We start from the raw sequence: 19,694 nt of genomic DNA, 5'->3' as shown, positions 1-19,694 counted from the left end.
TTAGGTAGCAAGAACTTGATTTAATTGTTCTTCAAATTCCGGAAACAAAATCACCCCAATTATCTTCTCCGGTGGGATTATCAGCTCTTTTTCCAAGGTCGGGACATCTTCTCCGACATCCAGACGTGATAAAGCATCAGCCTTTCCATTTGCGGAGCCAGGTTTGTAAGTTAATACAAAATTATAGTCTGCAAAAAATAAGGACCAACGCAACTGTCTGGGAGTCAAAGTTCGAGCAGACTTTAAAAACTGAAGGTTCCGATGGTCCGTGAACACAGTAACTTCTTGTCGAGTACCCAACAAATAATGCCTCCATTCCTGGAAGGCATCCTTGACTGCCAACAACTCCTTATCGGCAATGGAGTAATTCAACTCAGCAGGGGTTAACCTTCTGGACCGGTAAGCTACCGGATGAAGCTGACCGGTGGTCTTGTCCCTCTGAGATAAAATTCCACCTACAGCCAAATTAGAAGCATCAGCCTCAACAAAGAACGGCTCCTCAGGATTGGGATGCCGAAGCACCGGAGCTGTCGTAAAAATTTTCTTTACTCTACTGAAGGCTTCCTCGGTTTCTTCGGTCCAATCAAATCTCACTCCTTTCCTGAGCAGACGGGTTAGCGGAGAAACATTCTCAGAAAAAGTTTCAATGAACCGTCGGTAAAAATTGGCAAAACCCATGAAACTCTGCACTTGTTTCACATTACGAGGTGATGGCCACTCATTTATGGTCTTTACTTTAGCTTCATCCATAGATACCCCCTTTGAGGAGAGTACAAAACCCAAAAATTCCACCTGACTAGCATTGAACACACATTTCTCCAATTTCACAAAAAGTTGATGTTCCAATAGAGTCTTCAAAATGATTCGCACATGCTGAACGTGTTCACTCATATTTTCACAAAAAATGAGTATGTCATCGATATAGACGACAGCAAAGCGATCTAAATATTCTCTCAAAACGTCATTTACGAAATGCTGGAAGGCCGCCGGAGCATTGCATAAACCAAATGGCATGACCTGATACTCAAAGAGTCCCAGTCTGGTCCGAAAAGCGGTCTTCCACTCATCGCATTCCGCCATTCGGACCAAATGATAAGCCCCCCTCAAGTCAAGCTTGGTATACACACGTGCTCCCTTGACCAGCAATTCAGAAATTAATGGTAGAGGATATCTATTCTTCCTAGTTACTGAATTTAGCGCTCGATAGTCAATGCACGTTCTCAGATTTCCATCCTTCTTGGGAATAAAAAAAAGTGGGGAAGAGACAGGGGACTGAGAAGGGCGAATGAATCCATTTGCTAAATACAATTCTAGATACTCTTTTAGATGTTGATTCTCCTTTTCTGAAAGAGCGTAAATGCGACTGCAGGGCAAAGAGGCTCCCGGTTCCAGCTCTATTCTGCAGTCGTATTCTCGATGCGGAGGCAATTTGTTGGCTTCCTTTTCATCAAACACTGCGGCCAAATCCAAATATTCATCGGGAATTTCTTGTGTCTCCATAACACAAATCATTTTAGCTTGGCTAACCAGATTTCGAGAAGGGAACTCTTCAGCAGATTCAACACTCCAATTGTGACAATGACCCTTGCAGTATTCGGAATCCATTTCAATTGTTCTTTTGGCCCAATCTATCCTTGGATTATGTTCCGTAAGCCACGGAAGCCCCAAAATGAGCTGGAACTGGGGAGTGTCAATGAGACTAAATCTCAACATGCTCACATGGTTTCCAGGCCCCGTTAATCTAATCACCTCCGTATCCTGTACGATGGGGCCAGATGACAAATTGGTACCATCTACTGCACGCACTGCTTCTGGTCTTTCTTTCTTTACAAAGGCAATTCTCATCCTCTTCGCGAAGCCGATGTCACAGAAATTGCCTGTGGCTCCGGAGTCAATCATCACTGAAATATCCTTCAACCTGGCTCCTCCAAATTCTATGGTGCTTGCAACTATTAAATGTGGTGTCGAAGACTGTAACGTATTTGCTACCAACTGAGAATCAGGAGTTGACTTTTCTTCAGCTCCCACCAGGGCAACCCCTCTTACTGGTGGAGCCTGTCTTTTACCAAGGCATTGTTCTTTGGCTTCTTTGAGCACTCTTTTACAAAATGCCCAGAATCTCCACAGTACATGCATAGCTTGCCCAACCGTCTTCTTTCTCTTTCGTCCTTAGATAAAGGCCCTCGCACGGAACTAATTTGCATGGGTTCTTCTTCCAAAGAAACTTCCTTGGTCTTCGTGCCATCAAATTTGACGTGGTCAAATCGAGGAGGAAAATACTTGACATCCTTCCTACGCTCACTCTTTCTTTCACATTGTCGTTTGTCAATTTGCAATACTAAGTCAATTAGTTCAGATACATCGGTGGGTCGCTTAGGAATGTGCGCCAGACCATCCTTAATCTCATCCTTGAGGCCCCGATAGAAAATTGAAGCTCTCTTGGTTTCGGGCCAGTTAGTCTCTACTATTAACTTATTAAATTGCGCCAAATATGCCACTAAATCTCGATTCCCAAGTTCGTTGTCTGTGGTTTGGGAAACTGCTTTTCTATCAAATATCCGCAAAAAATCTCGTTTGAACTCATCAAAATTATACAGAATTGGGTCATTGTTATTCACCAATGGCATCGACCAAGCAGCTGCGTCACCACTCAGGTAGGACAACATGAACGCCACCTTTGACTGGTCCTCCTTAAAAATGATGGGTCTACAGAGGTAATGTAAAGAGCACTGTGTAAGGAATATTTGCGCCTTATGTGGATCCCCACTAAATCTTCCCAGGAGCTGCTAGGGGAATGGTGGGTGATATGGCATGTATAACCTGTGTAGTGAGTTCTGCTGCCGAGGGAGCAGGATCAAAAGACTGAGATTTATTTTCCTTAGATTCAGAAACTGCACTAACAGATAAATCTTCCACCCTTTGACGTAAAAATAGAGTTTCCTGACTGGACTTTCTAACTTCCTCTCTCAAGGATTTATTCTCCAACATTGCCTCACTAAGTTGTACTTGGATACCCTCTAACACTGTAGCTAGGGCCTTGACATCGAATCCCTCAGCCATCCTGCCCAGGCAGAAGTATTTTGAAAAGGGCACTTCAATCTGTCAAGTACCTGTCCCAAAAGGCTAGACTTCCGCAGGAGCCGATGACTATTCCGCAATTCCAAACTTAGTTGCCCAAGCACAGCACACACATAATATATATATGTATACTCAGGCAACCAAAGGGGGGAAAGGGGAGTTGGAAGAAAAGAGATACGCCACGTCTTGCTTCTCCAGACAGGACTGCTTGTACTCGGTAGAATCCTTCCTGCAAGACAGATCTATATTAATATTTCACATATAGTCTTACCAAAATCCTTGTCTAAACTAAACCCCACTGCAATTACCTGTCTCAACTAAGTGGCGGTCTATTCTCTTGAAGGTTGCCTCCTAACGGCCTCTGATACTCAAGGACTCTGTTAAGGTAAGACACTAATTAGTCAAACATGCTATTATATGTGTTTTCTCTAATACTTTTCCCTTACTAGTTGTCATACAATGTGTTTACCTTGCAACCTTATGTGGGTATCAATGTATTAAAGTCTTTGTTCCTTATTTACAGTTGAAGTTCCAGTACAGGCAGCTTCAGGAGTATTCCAGAAGATGAAGAGGATTTCGTAAAGTTGGTAAGTACTTATATATATATATATATATATAACAACACCTACTTGTAGATGTTTACATTCTTTATTTCTCACAGTCTCTTTAGGTAAGGTTCGCCTGAAGCGCTACAAAGTAAGTAGACGGAGTTTCAACCTCTAGCGCTTACTAAAAGAATGCAGACACAATGTTTCCAGTTCGAAGTCGGACTCTGTTGCTTCTCTCAAAGAAATTCTCTAGTTCCAAGAATTCGAAGGATATACTGTCTTACCTTCCGCAGCCGCGGAAGCCGAATGTTCAGGAAAAGCTTCAATACTCACAAACCCAGACCTTGCCAACCTGAAAATACGCCGCTGAAAATTCTGCGACCGAATTCCTCAGAAAGGCAGTTGAAGTGCGCAGTTTGCCGCGCCAGCAGTCGCGAGCACAGCTGCGTGAGGAGGAGGAAGAATCACTAGACTGCCAAACGCGATAGGTTATCACCGGCGGGCATCTTGAGATTCCGCGAGATACCAATCAGTAGTTTCGCCAAGGAATAAAGAGGATCTTTAGGAGATAAGTCTTTACATGATCGAAATTGGCGCACCTTATGGATTTTGCCAAAACTGGGAAGTGTCCTTACATGTTTAGCGGACAGAAACGAGCCAGTCCTGACAACATCAGTTCAGGGTGTGTACTGTACAAAAGACTTTCTTTACATGGTATAGTAGACAAAAATGTTGCACTATTCCTAATAACACCCTAGGCCAAACATAAGGAGCACTCGATACCTGGCTTGCCTCCCATGGTTTGATCATTTCATCTCATCAGGGCAGAAGTCCCCAAGTACATTTTTAGGAACTGACCTCAAATAATAATAGTAAAGTGATACACTCCCACAATCCATATCCTATGTTCACATAATGTTTGTTGCATGATGTACATGTGAGACATTTTCTTGGCTCGGCTCGTGCACGGGCTTATAAAGCTAAGCCAGACCTTTGGCTCGACTGCGGCTCATCTCTATTAATGTGCTAGCTCGCCCAGTCCTGCCTCAGGACCACAGCTGACAGCTCACAGTGTGACTAGAGTAGCACGCATCATCATTCCCATGAAAAGGAGGCTAGAAACGCATGGCAGAGTTGTAACTGACTCAGGGGAGGAAGCCTGGCTGCTGAATTCCTGCTCCTGGAAGCAGACGCAGGTGAGCAGGAGCTACGAAGACACGGGGACCGGCTTCGAAGTGAGACTTCCCTCAATACAATATTTACGACACCCGTTCACACACACATCCCCGTGTCCACGCACCATCCAGTATTCTTTCCGGCGTATACCATCTCACAGCTGTCCAGCCCCCCATACTTCTCAATGGCGTCCGCTGTTCGCCCATGCACAGCGGGCGTACCACTCGTGTGCTAAAAGCACATACGTAGTTATGACGCATGCCATGACATTGCATTCCATTCCAATACTAATACTAATACTAGGCGCATTGCAACAGAAGGGTAGGTGTTGCATAGCGGAGACATAAATATCACTATTCACAGTTCAGTGAGTGCAACCCTAAACTTAACTTTGCACCCAACCCAACCGTTAACCCTGGAATTTCTTTTTGAGCCCCCAAAACCAAACTCAAAATTCAAATTTGCCCCATGACACACCCCAATTTTCATAAATTACCCCATAACACACCCCAAATTTCATATTTTACCACAAAACACACCCCAGTTTCCTGATCTGGTATCCAAAAGCCATACCCACCCAAACATTGTGCAATTACCCCATTAATGACCTCACAATGCGTTGCAATCAAATGCGATGTAAAGGCACCTGTGTTGTCGGAATTGCGTTGTTAATGATGTACTGCCTGCGTTGTAATGGACGTCTCCCGTGCCAAAGGCAACCCATAGGCTAGCCCGTTTGCGTCAGTCTGCCCCTGGACCGCGCTCAGCACCAAGGAGCCTTCCTCTTGGACACTCCACCGCTACGACGCCAACACCCTCCTCACCATCAACCCTGGATGCCACCTCGCTTGCCAGGACCAAGCACGGACGTATGAGGTATCACCCACAAGGAGCACCCTGACTGTCAAGGAGGAGGCATTGCCATCAACTACCAGAGCACACTCCGACTGACCACGCACTCTAATAACCCAAGGGTGACCATGGACAACCTCTACTCCCAGATCCGGACCAAGCCCAAGCACATCCACTGCGGCACCCTCATGTACAGGCCCCCGGCCCTTGGGCCCCCCCATTCTCAAATACCATTGTTGACCTCATTGCATCCCAGGGTCTTCCATCCACCGACAACATCCTACTCGGTGATCTCAAGTTCCACATGGATAACCCCAGTGAACAGAACACCACCGCCTTCTGGGGTAGGTCCCCAACATCAGACGCAAGCAGCAACTCACCTCAACAGGCCTCATAGCAGGATATTTTATGCCATTGAGATGTATTTACTCCCCTGAGCATCTACATGCACTACAAGTGGAAAGTGTAAGGGCAGCCATTCAATTGATTTATGGCCTGAAATGTGTGCATGCATGCACTGTGATTTTTGCTTGAAAATAATTTTGTACCCAGGGTAAATTACACAGGCGCCCTTAATTGGAAGCTATTTCTACTTAATTGTAGATTGCTGCCTAGCCATAAATGAGACCTTTTTAAAAAATTTTAGTGACGAGCATTTTATGATACTGTTTCTAACTAAACTTGGCTCCATGAAGAATCTACGCCTGACATTATTCAGGCGTTACCCACAGGATACAATATTGCAAGGCAAGATCTTCAAAGTAAGGTCAGCGAGGGGTGGTGGCTATAATAGATAAAGCTTTAATAGTCTGCTCCCTTCTTCCTCCATCTATCCCAGATTTTAAAGGTACTTTATTTTCTATAAATGTGGCACCGCCCTTTACTTTGTAAGGAGCATTAATTTACCGCCCTCCAGTCCCATCTGTGCAGTTTGTAAAAGCTCTTCCAGGCGTTTTGGCCAGCATATCACAATATAAATCAAATTTTACCCTTTTGGGGAAATTAAATATTAATTTTGAAGATACGAAGTGTTCCACTGCCACCACTCTAGCACAGAATTTAGCAGCGTTACAACTGGAACAAAAGTGAAAACCTCCCCACATGAGAAGGGACATTTACTGGACTTGGTGTTCTCAGTAGCTACCGGTGTTGTGGAGAAGTGGTGGGGCAGGTATGTGGGCTCACGGGACAAAATGAAAAAATATAAATATTTTTTAAAAACGTACCTGCAGCTGGCCGCGTCACGCTCATCTGCTCCTCTCCTCCAGGCACAGGCTACCAGACTCCATTGCAGCCAATCTTGAGGCTGCTCTCATGCTGCTGGTGGCTGCATTAAAACGGCATCAGGATTGGCATTCGGAAATTTGCACTCTCAATGATACTGTGAGCATGTGCCTCCTCTCTCGAACCCAGCAACACAGCTGGGTTGGAGAGAGCTTCATTGCGCATAACGGTTTGGCAGGCCTGAGATGGCCGGCCAAACCGTCATACGCACTGACAACCGTGCCTACAACTCCCCCTGTGCCTTTCATCCCCCTGGCCTCGACCCCAAGACTCGGCAGGATTAGGAAAGGAAAAATAAAACGATAATAAAACGTGTTTATTATTTATTTTTCATTTCCTGTCGTTTTGAAATGGGGGAGATGCTCCTCCGCCTTAGCGGATGAGCTGCCGCTTGGTGTTCTCAAATTTCCCAATTTATTTGCTAAGTGTCCTCAGCATGTTATTTGGTCCTATCATTTTATGATCCTGATATTGGTGTCCAGACAGGAGATCAACTTTGCACAGGCACTTCCCAGATTTGGTTGCAGTAGGTCTAATTTAGACCTAGCTAAATTTTAAGGGTTTCTTCTAGACACTATACCTAGGATTGAGGACAATACACTAGATGCAGCACAGAACTTTTATGAGCAGATCACTATTGCGCTAGATAACAATATTCCAATTAAGAAGCAAAGACCTCCCCGTCATGCATCAAGAGCATCTGGGTTCAAATTCTCAGTTGCAAGAGTGTAAGAGAATGGTGAGAAAATGGAGGAAGGATATGATCCTAACAACAAAAGGGACTAGCGAAAGTCAATTATTAATTACCAAGCTTCCTAGGACTGGTTTCTGGCATTTCAGATTGTTCGCCATAAGTTGGCAGGGTATGCTCAGACTTGAGTCCCTTGCTCACTGGATTCAAGCAAGCCTGGCTGAAGACGGCTGAAATGCCAGAAACCGGTCCTAGGAAGCTTGTTTCCGGTCCAGGGAAGACATGGCTTGGCAGTTCGGGCTGGACTGTTCCCATGAGGCACAGGGTCAGACTGATTTGCATATGGCCATGTCTGAACTGGGGTGGCAGAGTGGGCTAAAGAACGGTGATGGATTAAACCCAGATCAGTTGACTGGGGGTGAGTGCTTGCAATGTTCAACACTCCGTCCATCATTTCCTTTGGTTTCTGCTTTGTTCGCTATAAGTTGGCAGGGTATGCTCAGACGTGAGTCCCTTGCTCACTTTGCCACTGGATTCAAGCAAGCCTGGCTGAAGACGGCTGAAATGCCAGAAACCGGTCCTAGGAAGCTTGTTTCCAGTCCAGGGAAGACATGGCTTGGCAGTTCGGGCTGGACTGTTCCCATGAGGCACAGGGTCAGACTGATTTGCATATGGCCATGTCTGAACTGGGGTGGCAGAGTGGGCTAAAGAACGGTGATGGATTAAACCCAGATCAGTTGACTGGGGGTGAGTGCTTGCAATGTTCAACACTCCGTCCATCATTTCCTTTGGTTTCAATCCTGGAAGGTAGCCATGCTCAGTCCAAGCATGTTTGAATTTAATGAACACCTGATATGTCGCATCCCGGCTACGGAGTTATGGAAGAAAGATCTGGGAGACCTATGGAACATTCATAAGTGGACTTAATGCTGTGCACAGCTGGAGACAATCTCTATCAATTACGAACATAAATAAATCAATCTTAAATTTTTAAACAGACTATGTTGTACCCCTGCTAAACTCCACAGACTTGACAAAAAAAAGGTCACACAAGCGTACTCGCCGTCACCAAAGTCAGACTAATTATTTTTACATTTGTCATGGGACTGTTGCATCCTTTTAAAGATAGATACTAGCTACAATATCACACATTGTTGATTACGAGATCCCAAGCACACCAGAAATATTGGTCATGGGTTATGTAAAAAACTACCAAAATCAACAAGGCATCTTACGGCGCTCTTTCTGTTGCTAGCTGAGCAAGAGATAGGCTTTTGATGGATAACAAGACCCGTTCCTACGCGAAATAGCTGGCTCAGATCGGTCACTATCGGCAACACCAGATCTGAATTATTTGTAAACATGCAACTGCCTCACTCTATACCTAAAGGTATAGGGGCCCCATTAAAGTTCTATTTGACTCAATCGCAAAATGATGAAGAATTTTCCGAACACACTCTCTTCTAACTGGGAATAAGCTTCTAGTATACCCGCATTGCTATGTATCCACAAAACAATTATTGGGAGGTTGGATATATGCAGGGTTGCGTTTATGGTTTGCCTGATGCACTGATTACAATGGATAACATATAATTGCCGCATATATATTGTGACATGCTCTATCAATGTTCCCTTTTATTTTTTTGTATCAGGAGTCAGTCGCTGTTGAATATAGTACGTTTGTTTTCTCTTACAATACATTTTTTTTAACCACAAGCAGAGATGAGGTAAAAAAAAATCACTTTACAGTATGACCAAAAACCACAGAAAAGCACTGAAAAAACAAGGGTTAAAGTGGCTTTTAAGTTAGGTTTGGTAATAGGATCTTAACATACATTAAAAAACAGAAGCTCACTGGAAAAAATACAATTAAAATTCAGTTATAGTTACAAAACAAAAACACTGAAAGTTGCCAGTTATAACTTGTGCTCCCATCATGCACTGCTTATGACCTTGCATATTACATCACTCATGACATGGTACATGGCATTACTGATGTCTTCACTGATATCGCAAATGACATAATTAGAAGAGTCCCTCATACAAAAATGGTCCTAGCCTTCTTCCATCTGCAGGAGCCTAGTTCTCCCTTTCAGCAGCTGTCATATAGAGAGGAGGTATCCTGTCCTCTCCCAGTGCTAAACCTAGTTTTCCCTCCAGCTGGGAAAGTGTAGGGGGGCTCCAGGTATGAAAGAATTAAGTTCCCTAAGAATCCCATTTTGAATTTTGACTTCAAATGGAATAGGTGTTAAGGTTGCCTTTTCTGTTGCCATCTGTTCAGACGACTAATCCTTGCTAAGTGATCACTGTTAACATTGCCCCCGCATTCCACTGTCTTTCAAGAGGCCCCTCGTTAACACTCAGTCTGGTTTCCATTCCGTACTGTAATTTTTTTGCGAAGAGCTGCTACATTTTGGCAGCATTTAATTTGAGAAATGTGGTTGCCATCTACCACCCAACCACAGCGAGTCATGAGGACATAGTTTTTGCTTCCGTTGACAATCAGTGCGGTGCCACCACTGTACATGTAAACTTGAGTGTCAGATTGTTTCAGTAGTTTTGATAGGAGTAACAAATGTAGCTGCACTTAATAGTCACTTCTGAGGCAGTTGTTAACAGCATCGCTATATAAAAAGGTCACACCAGCAACCTGATGAAGAGATGCATCAGGTTTACTACAGTAATATAAAGTACCTTGGTTTCCCTGTTATGCTGCTAATGAGACTCCAGCTACTACAAAAAGTCACAGCACAGTTTATTGCAGGACTCTCTTGTCATGACCACATCAGCCCTATTTGACGCGCTTTGCACTGGCTCCCTATAGGTTCCAGAATACTATTCCAGTCCATTGTAATTATGCAGAAAATCATTTTCAAAGCTAGCCTGGATTTTCTAGCTTATAGGGTCAGTCGCCATACATCTACTTGCACTTGGAGCTCATTTCAGCATGTCCTACCCAAACAAAGCCTGCTACTTTCAGAGATAGAGCTTTACCAGTAGCCGCTCTTTCTCTCTCTTTGTCAGAAATTCAACAGCACCAAAAAGCTTTGGGGTACATTTTGTTCTATAAACATAAATGACTCTAGGCGCACCCCAATTCCCAAACACTGGAAACATTCCTGACCTGGATGGAACGTTGTCTAGTCTCCTTTTCAATTGGCGGCAGCACCCTTTATTTTGTGATTTGGGTACCTAGTTGTCTAGTAGGGTTTGTACAAGATCACTGTAGCTCTGTCTGAGATCCAATGATGAATCTCTCTTGGCCTCCGAGCTGCAGAACACGAACAGGAATGGAGACATTTTAGCATCTGAGATCCAATGCAGCAATTCATTTGCTGGGCTGTAATTGTAACGTCTCTGCCCCGAACATAACCAGAGAGCTGAAAAGCTAAGAGCACTGCTGCTGACCAGTATCCGTATGACATGCCCACTGCTTCTACCCAGTGCTTCATTTGTAAAATTATAACTTCCAGGGCTCTCGTCAGGAGGCCACTTCCACTTGCACCACCCATTGCCGCTGCCTGCACTGCCAATTACAGTAACAATAAAACTACAACCCATCACACTACTACAAGTGTGGCAGTTCGGACTACTCCAGGCCCCCAAACCTATAAGAATGGCTTTGGCGTTGGGTATTAGTCATTTTGAATGTATACTGAATTAATAAACAATTTGTTGCTGTTCTCTCTATATTAGACAATCAGCACCGCCATGTGGCAGACAGTCATAAGTGCCAGTGTTGACAATTAATTTCCGGTGCTGAGCACAAGAAACCACTGGCTCAAATTTAGCGCTGGTTTTACCATAACTCATGGCGCTCGCGGTTAAAAGGTACAAGGACTGAAGTCAAGTTTGGGGTTGTGTCTCAACACCAGAAGGTGCTAGGTTCTTCAGTTTTCAGTGGTGTGTCCATTTTAACTTCAAGGTGTATCCTACAAGTAAATAAAGACCTAATATTTTTTTATAATAGCTTGGGATGTGCACTGGTTTTACTGTGTGAAACTATGTGTGGATTTTAAGCCTACTGTCACTAATAGGAGTGAGCCTTGACTTCTTTCTCAATCAGTACGGAGTACAAAGGGAGTGCTTTCGTATACAACTGGAGAGCAATAGGATCTAATGTCCTGGTCACGAATGAAAAATAGATAGTAGAAGCCACAGATAGTGCCCAGTAACCCCTGGAGCCTAATCACCGCATGGGGATCATGCATACATTAGTCCTCGAGAACATATGGATAGTGCAAACACGCTTGCCATTAAAACAGCACAAGTGTAGACTGTGCATTATATCAAGAGGACCTACTGGAATGTTCGACACCCTGGATACAATATATATCGCGTATTGTAACACATACTGATGATCAACCAAACAATACAACAGTTCTAGCCTTGAAGAACTGCCGAATGTGGGACAAAATGCATTAGCTGAATCACTATATATAAAGTTTTTTAAAAGATTCACATTAAAGACTTGTTTTGGAATACTTTTTGCAGTGGACATTCCAGTGAGCTTTCAAGTTCACATCATATTGTATGACTACCCAAAGGGAAAACAAATTGAAGGGTATGCATTATAAAGGCCCACAGATCGCCAATATCATATAACCAAATTAAAATGCATACACACTGGGGTAGATTAATTTTGCGTCATAAATAAAGATCTATTTCCCTACTTGCTCTTTTGAGTATACAGTATACAGCCACTTAGGGCCATATGTATCAAAAAAGAGTTTTGCGATTCTCAAATTGTGATTTTTAGCGAATCACAATTAGAGAATCGCAAAATGCAATGTATGTAGGATTTGCTAAAAAATTTGCTAATCCTACATATTCCTTATTTGCGAATCGCAAATTGAGATTCGCAAATAAGGAATACCTTCCCATTCATTCCTATGGGCTAGGAGGCACATAGGAATGAATGGGAAGACATTCTCAATTTGCGATTACCAATTAGAGAATCGCAAATTGAGAATGCAATTTCAAGGTTGCAATGGTGCCAAAAGGACCCCTGAAATATGCATGTGTGCACATTTTGCGCACATACATGCCCTAAGGGCATGAACGTGTGACAAATAGCACTTTTAAAAAATCAAAAAAGTGCTTTTTTAAAGAAAATCGCAAATTACCACTAACTTGAAGTTGGTGGTAATTTGCAATTCCTTAAGGCCAAATAGCAAATTTCTGGTGCTTCCAGAATGGCATTTAAGGAATCGCAATTTGCAATTCCTCAATTGCATTTGCAAAATAGAGAATCGCAAATTTTGCGATTCTCTATTTAGCGATGGCCTGTTGGGATGATACATCCCAAAAGGCTTTTTCCCATTCGCAAACGGGCAGATTCTGAGAATCTGCCCGTTTGCAAATGGGAAAAAGGCTTGATACATATGGCCCCACATCTCTTGTTTTTTCTGATTTTGCTAATTCTGGGAACAATGTTCTCACTTGTTTCCTGTGCTTTATTGACTACTTTCGTTGATTTATTATTCTAGGCATCAACAAGAACTATTTTTTTCTTAATAAGAATGTAAATAAGTAAATTCAAAATGAAGACATACATACCGAACGAAAGAACGTGTGTCACTGGTAGTTGCAGGGTTCTGGAGGGCTCATTTAAGAATTCACATTCTGTAGTAAACTGCAAAAGAAATAATGTTACCGGGTTGATTAACTAATCTGGAAAGAAATCTAAGGGGTTACGATCTCCATGTCACAGTCAACAGCATGGCTGACTCAATAAAATTAATTTAAGAATACATATAAATAAGACGTAAACTTGTATTATCTTCCTTCCTAAGATGCCACTAAAATGGTTCTCATAACATGATTAAATAAGCATTGGAAAATTCAATACAGCTTTTTATTGGTGAACTCGAGTATAAGTTCATGGTGAGGTTTGTTGATGTGGCTGTGCAAGTGAGTGCATTAGGTGGCTGCATGTTTGGGTGGGTGGGTGACTATGAGTGGGTGGGATGTGTAATGCGGGTGAGCGAATGTGAGGTGGTAGGTGAGGGAATGTTAAAGGTGAGTGAGTGCATGAATATAAACAGTACGGACCTGTGACTGTGCCCGGTTGTTTGGGATGAAGAAGGCTCGGCCTGTTGACCAACATGCTCTCCACACAGGGATGGCATTAAGGGGACCGGCCGTTTCCACCATGCTACAGTCCAAGGGGGCAAGCCAGAAGTCAGGGACTAAACCATTCCATAAAGCACTGTCAACCTCGGGTGAATGAGTTGAATGAGCAGAGTTCCAGTTCTCCAATCAGATCCACACAAATAAAAAGGTTCAAATACAGATCCCTTCTAGCGGAGCCCCGCCGTAATCTGTAGCAGTACTGTTACTAGACATTCGTGTCCTGCTGGGCACAAAGTATGATCTGGACCCTGAAAATGAAATACTTGTTGAGAGGCAATGGTCTGGAGGCACAGGGGCATGCACATCCTGAAAACCTTTCAAAATCATGTCTGTTAAAAGACAAAGGACATTTTATCAGTATGCCTTTTCCCGGGTGTATATAAATGAAACACAATTGTAATAAAACCCGTACTGTGCAGTGAACACAAAGGATCAAGGTCACAGGAAAAAATATGTGACCATATTTCACAATGTGCACCGTGGGCGTCTGAATCGTATGCGACATCAACAGTTGTTCACCCATTCATATTTCTTTGTCTTTTTGTTTTTATGGAAAATTAAATTATCCACACAATTCTTTAACGCCGTGTAAACAGCTGCAAGCCTCATGACCAATGCTAGAAGGCGAATGCACCACTAAAACAAGCACTGGCGAAGCCAATAGGTCTCGGTAATGCCTAAGCTCCGAGCTATAGGCGTTGTTAATGTGAATGTTTTTTTGCTGTATTTGGTCCCTTAAGTGATGTAACTGTGATAGTATTGTGTCTTAAATAAGAACAAATGTTAAAAAGAAACATGCATGACTGCCTCTAGAAGAGAATGAACGAGAGTCGAAGATAAGTGTGGGAAGTGACTACACTGGGAAAGCGGTTGGGGGAAATGAGAAAAAAGGTGTTGGGAAAAGCAGAGGGTTGGGAGGAGCAACCAGACAGATGCAGAAAGGGCATGTGGTATGCATCCCCTAGGAGTGCTAAAAGTAAAGTTTTATAAAAATATTCAACATTACAAATAGATCCCTGCCATCTGCAATGGAAGAATATTACTCAACAGGTCAGAATACTAAAACCAAAATGTTCCTGTATGGGACAAACACAAGAACAGGGAGGAAAGAGATCAAAACAAGAGTAGAAATCTGGGACAGAAAAGGAAGCCATTCAATCATAATCAAGGAGCAGACCAAAAGGTAACTTACAGTATGTTTTGTATTGAAAACAATAAGTCTGCTAGCAAAGCTAAAGCTGTCTTTCGGCAAAACTTAAAAAACACCTCCAAGAGACACCACATAGCTTAAAAGTGATCGAAAGGAAATGGCAGGGTGCAATTTCAAAAATCCCAGCAACCTGCACTGCTGATGGATTAAGAGTGGGACTAACATGTGCCTCTACCTAAAGCACATCACTCTATATTCCTCATTCATTCATTCTGCTTCTGGACACTGGGGTACAACTTCCTGAGGGAGCCATAAGAGAGTTGCGTCCCATGTCGATCAGAGTGAACGTTAACGAAGTCAGCATTGACAACTGTGTTTTAAGCGGTGCTCGGGACAAGACGGACAAGTGGTGCTGCCCTCACCTTGCGGAAGATACAGGCCGGGTGACTCTCGGTCACATACAGCGCCAATGACACTGCTTCAGGGCAAAGTCCAGTCACAGTCAGACCTAGGTCCACCTTGGGGAATAGTGTAGTGAAAAGCACAGATTTCATTCCTATTCTTCTGTTTGCTTTAAGTCTGGATGCCGGTTTATTTACTCAGTAAACAGTTCCAGGACATGCTTATTGAAGGTTTACTGCAACATGTAGCAAATAAACTCCGGGCCTGGATCGCACGCACCCCCGCTTCCGGATACTGTGCTTCTGTTAATGAACATCTAGCACATGGGTTCCCAGCCCAATTTCTATAACCCCTATAGACAATAAAAAGTTGATAAAAAAATTCTCCAGCCAATGACATCACAATTGCGCCTCAGGCCAATTCAAGCTCACTACGCTTTTACACTCCCAGAGGAATCAGTTTTTTCCTTCCTGATTCGTTGTCAACACACGGTTTGTCACAAGTCTTTTGCTGTTATTACAGACATAAATACTTCTGCTAAAGGAGCAATAACAGAAAAAGAATATTAGCCTCAACACTGTCCAGGGTTGTGGAAAGGTAGCCACCGCTCGAACACCGTGGGATGGGCTGTGGTGCAGGAGCAGGGTGATGGCAGGAACGGCATGGGCGGCATGGTGAAGGAAATTGCTGTCAGTATTCATAATGTAAACGCTTTCAAGATTATATTGACGTGCATGATGAAGAAGGTACTTTTACTAATGTTAGTCCAAATCGTTTTGCGAAATATCATAAGCAAAGACTTCAGTTTGCAGTATAGAAAGAGGATTATAAAAATCGTCGCTAGTGTCAACTAAAAGAACAGCTCTCCTCATGTGTGGCGGGACGAGTCACCCATTTAAAAAAATACTAAAGTAATCCAGAAACAATGGATACAAATGGCCTCTCCGCAAAATTTGGGGAGAATGGAAAATAGAGCAACGATGTTGCCAGCAAATGGGAAGCCTATAGGAGAGATGTAAGCCCACAAAGTAGATACAGCATGTCTCGGTTCGAGACATCGCATGCGTGATGCCTCGAGCTGAGATCTAAAGAGCTGCAAGCTTTGAAGTGTTAGCTGGTGGGTTGCAGTAACCTCCTGAAGTTTTCTACTCATTTAACGATTCAGTTATCTCCACAGCCTCTGCGTCTGGGGTGGCAGACACCCACAAGAGATGTTTGAGACAAAGCTAAGGATGGCCCCAAGAGATGTTCTCAGTACCAAAGCAGCATTCGGCATTCTCAACTCACCTGACCCTGGGCAAATGTGACGGTGTCCACTTTTCTACCACAATCACCCATGCTTCACCATCCACATTACGCAAACTTGGGAGCCTACAGAAGCGCTGTAATTGTGGTATGAGTGCCTTCTTCAAATAAGGCATTTACAGAGGTGCTGTCAGTTTCTTGTCCATTCACCGTATTTCAAAAACTTCAGAATTCCTCGAGACGACTTCAATATAAAAATGTATTGTAATTAAACCCATGGAATTTTGATAAAATACTTCCAATGAACTCCTTTATTTCTGTTTTGGGAGAATACGTTCTGCTCACGCAGGTCTGAGTGCGTTTTCGAATAACCTTTACATTAGATATTTGGAAGAAAGCTGAAATAACTTAACAGACCTCTTTGCAACCCCAGTTTTTGTCGTCTCTAAGCTCTGAATGCAACAGTTGCTGCTTTTTCCCAAATTCAATTTATCGCCATAAGAAAGATGAAACTGAATGGGCCGTCCTGGCATTGGAGCTTTGACCCGCAGGTCCTAACGTGTTTGAGGTGAGCAGGTAAGTCATGGAGCCATCCTTCTGGAAATTAATCCGCTTTCAGTTTGGTACATTTACCAATAAATTGTACATTATTAATTTTACTTAAATGTACTGCTCCTGTGAAATGCACGGCCAGTGTTTGATCTTTTGCCAGCTACCATTTCAAGTGCCCTGGTGTCACAAGAGATCTCTATAAAACAACAGCATTAAAAACAAGTACTGGCAAAGCCAACTGGTCTAGCGTGGTTTACCAGCCTTTTGACAATTCTTGTTTTGTCATGGTTTTTGCAAAGCGTTAGTAATCGAGAAGCTGCCGGTTCGTCAATCTAAAAAACAAAAACAAAAAACTTTAACTAAAGGTAAAACAATGTTTTGTGGTTAAAAAAAAACACACACATTACCATAGTACACCCTGGGACTGAAGGGAACTACTTTATGTGTGGATATGCTACTTATGAAAGGGCAACAGCCCATAACTCATAGTGAAGTCAGCCAATGGCTGAAATGAGCAGACTCACAGTGGGTTGGAGAAAAACGTGAATGACAGAACCACAGACAAATGGATGAAATGTGGTTGAAAACCCCTATAAGTAACTATGTCACACACATAATTTTAATAAAATCAAACGATCTTGGCTAACACAGCCCTAAAAAAGTAATCTTTCTGCCCCTGGCTGCCAGCCCCTTTAAAAAAAAGAAGGAAAAGAGAAAAGAAAAAAACAGAAGGAAAGACAAAATGAAGGAAAAAAGTAGGCAAGAAAGAAGGAAAAGAAAGAATTAAAGAAAGGAGGAAAGAGGCAAAAGAAAGAAATGAGGCAACAAAGAAGGAAAAGAGAAAGAATGAAGGAAAGAATGAAAAAGAAGGCAAGACAGAGGAAAAAATAAAGAAAGACAAGAAAGAAGGAAAGAAAGACAAGAAGGAAGGAAAGTAAGACAAAGGAAAGAAGAAAAGAAAGACAAAATAAAACAGGAAAGGAAGAAAGAATAAAAGAAAAACAAAGAAAGCTCAACAAATAAAAGGAAAAAAGAAAAAGCAACGAAGAAAGGAAAGCAAGAAAGAAGAAAAGAAAGAACGAAGAAAAGAAATAAACCACAAAGAAAGAAAGAAAGAATATGAATGAAAGAAAGAAAGGAAAAAAGAAGGAACTTAAGAAGGCAAGAGAGAAGGAAGGCAAGAAAGAAGGAAAAACAAAAATGTTTTACAACTGCTGCAATTTAAACATGATAAAGGTTGTTTTTCTTACTGGGAAAAGTTTATTAATGCATCATTGGTTAAATTGAATCCAGAATAAACATGGTGTGAAGAATTGTCCACTTATGAATTTACATGTATGTTGAAGCTTTTGTTTGTGTACTGTACGAAAAGTAAAAAGAGGACACCTTAATACAGAACAGTTTCAAATGGACGCTGTGCAACACCAGCAGCCAGATAAATAAGGACACTCCAAAAGGAATTTACAAAAGCATTAGTTGGAGACAGGAACTGAAAGAGTAGAATGTGACCTAAACTCACATCTGGTATAGAGCACAGTGCTTTCAGCTAAGTGTCTAAACAAAAAGGCAACACAAAAGTCATCAAAGTAGAAACAGAACCACTCGTACTGAAGGGAACCGCCTTGTGTGTGGGTGTGCTCATTGTGAGAGAGCAAAATGAAGTCAAAGTGAAGATAACTAGTGGCTGAAGTAGGCTGACCCATTACCTCATGCTGTGTGCTTTTGTGGGTGAAAGCAAAATGTGAATGACACAATAGACCAATGGGTGACGAGGTGGCTGAAAGCCCCTTCAAGTAAGTATATTATACATATTAATTTTAGCAAAATCAAAAGGTCTTGTTTAACGCTTGACCTAAAGATGAATGAACCAGAAAAATGCTATCAGTGGTGGAAGGTAGCTCAGATTAACAAGATTAGGACTCAGATGGAGTGTACACAGGTTTTTATAATTTCCTAGCTGACACGATGATTATTAATGACATTGAGTATTAATTGCATTGCCCATCACATGTGCGAGACCTGGAGGGCAACACACCTTGCTATCATGTAGAGTGCTTCCTAGCTATATAGTTCCTAGAGAAGTACCATTAGATGCATACAGACTTGCATTATTAATAATCATGTCCCTCACTAAAAGCCCTTAGAAATCATCAACAAAATTAGAAGTGTGGGGGCAGAGGGGTGGTCAAAGATGGCAGATGCATTTTGCTCAGTGCCACGACCCCGGTTATCCACTCGCATCCGGTGTGTGTGGGTGTGAGAGAACTGTGCCCTGAAGTTGCCCTGTGCCAGATGCTATTTTAGGTTGCATCAGCTGCTACTCCTAGCCAGTATGCAGGCCGTGGGAAGTCTGGCCTGCGGGTGCAGAGAAGTTGGGACGGCAGTCCTGAGCTGGTGTATCAGGGACAACTGGAACCACCTGCGCTCAAGCAAGTGCTGATACAGAGTTTAAGGCTACAGTGGTTCCCTTCTCCTAGGGTGGTGAAGGCCAGAGAGGGATCGCGCAGCCTGGTGCAGAACAGCACAGCTCTCTGCAGTGCCATTTGTTTGGTTTGGAGAAGGACTATGCAAGAAGACTACC

At 42.8% G+C, this 19,694-nt stretch overlaps 1 protein-coding gene across 1 annotated transcript in view; it reads right to left on the bottom strand.

Moving 5' to 3' along the window:
- The window catches only part of PGAP1 (post-GPI attachment to proteins inositol deacylase 1), a 760,293-nt gene that overhangs the window by 455,908 nt on the left and 284,691 nt on the right, over nt 1-19,694 (bottom strand). Inside the window, exon 14 of the mRNA XM_085648756.1 lies at nt 13,189-13,264. Coding sequence (XP_085504882.1) covers nt 13,189-13,264 — 76 coding nt within the window. The remainder of the gene's footprint in view (nt 1-13,188; nt 13,265-19,694) is intronic.

The sequence above is a fragment of the Triturus cristatus genome, chromosome 3_2 (genome assembly GCF_964204655.1).
Source record: "Triturus cristatus chromosome 3_2, aTriCri1.1, whole genome shotgun sequence".
Lineage (NCBI taxonomy): Eukaryota > Metazoa > Chordata > Amphibia > Caudata > Salamandridae > Triturus > Triturus cristatus.
Note: the sequence above shows the minus strand (reverse complement) of the source record. Positions and strands in the feature narration are given on the sequence as shown.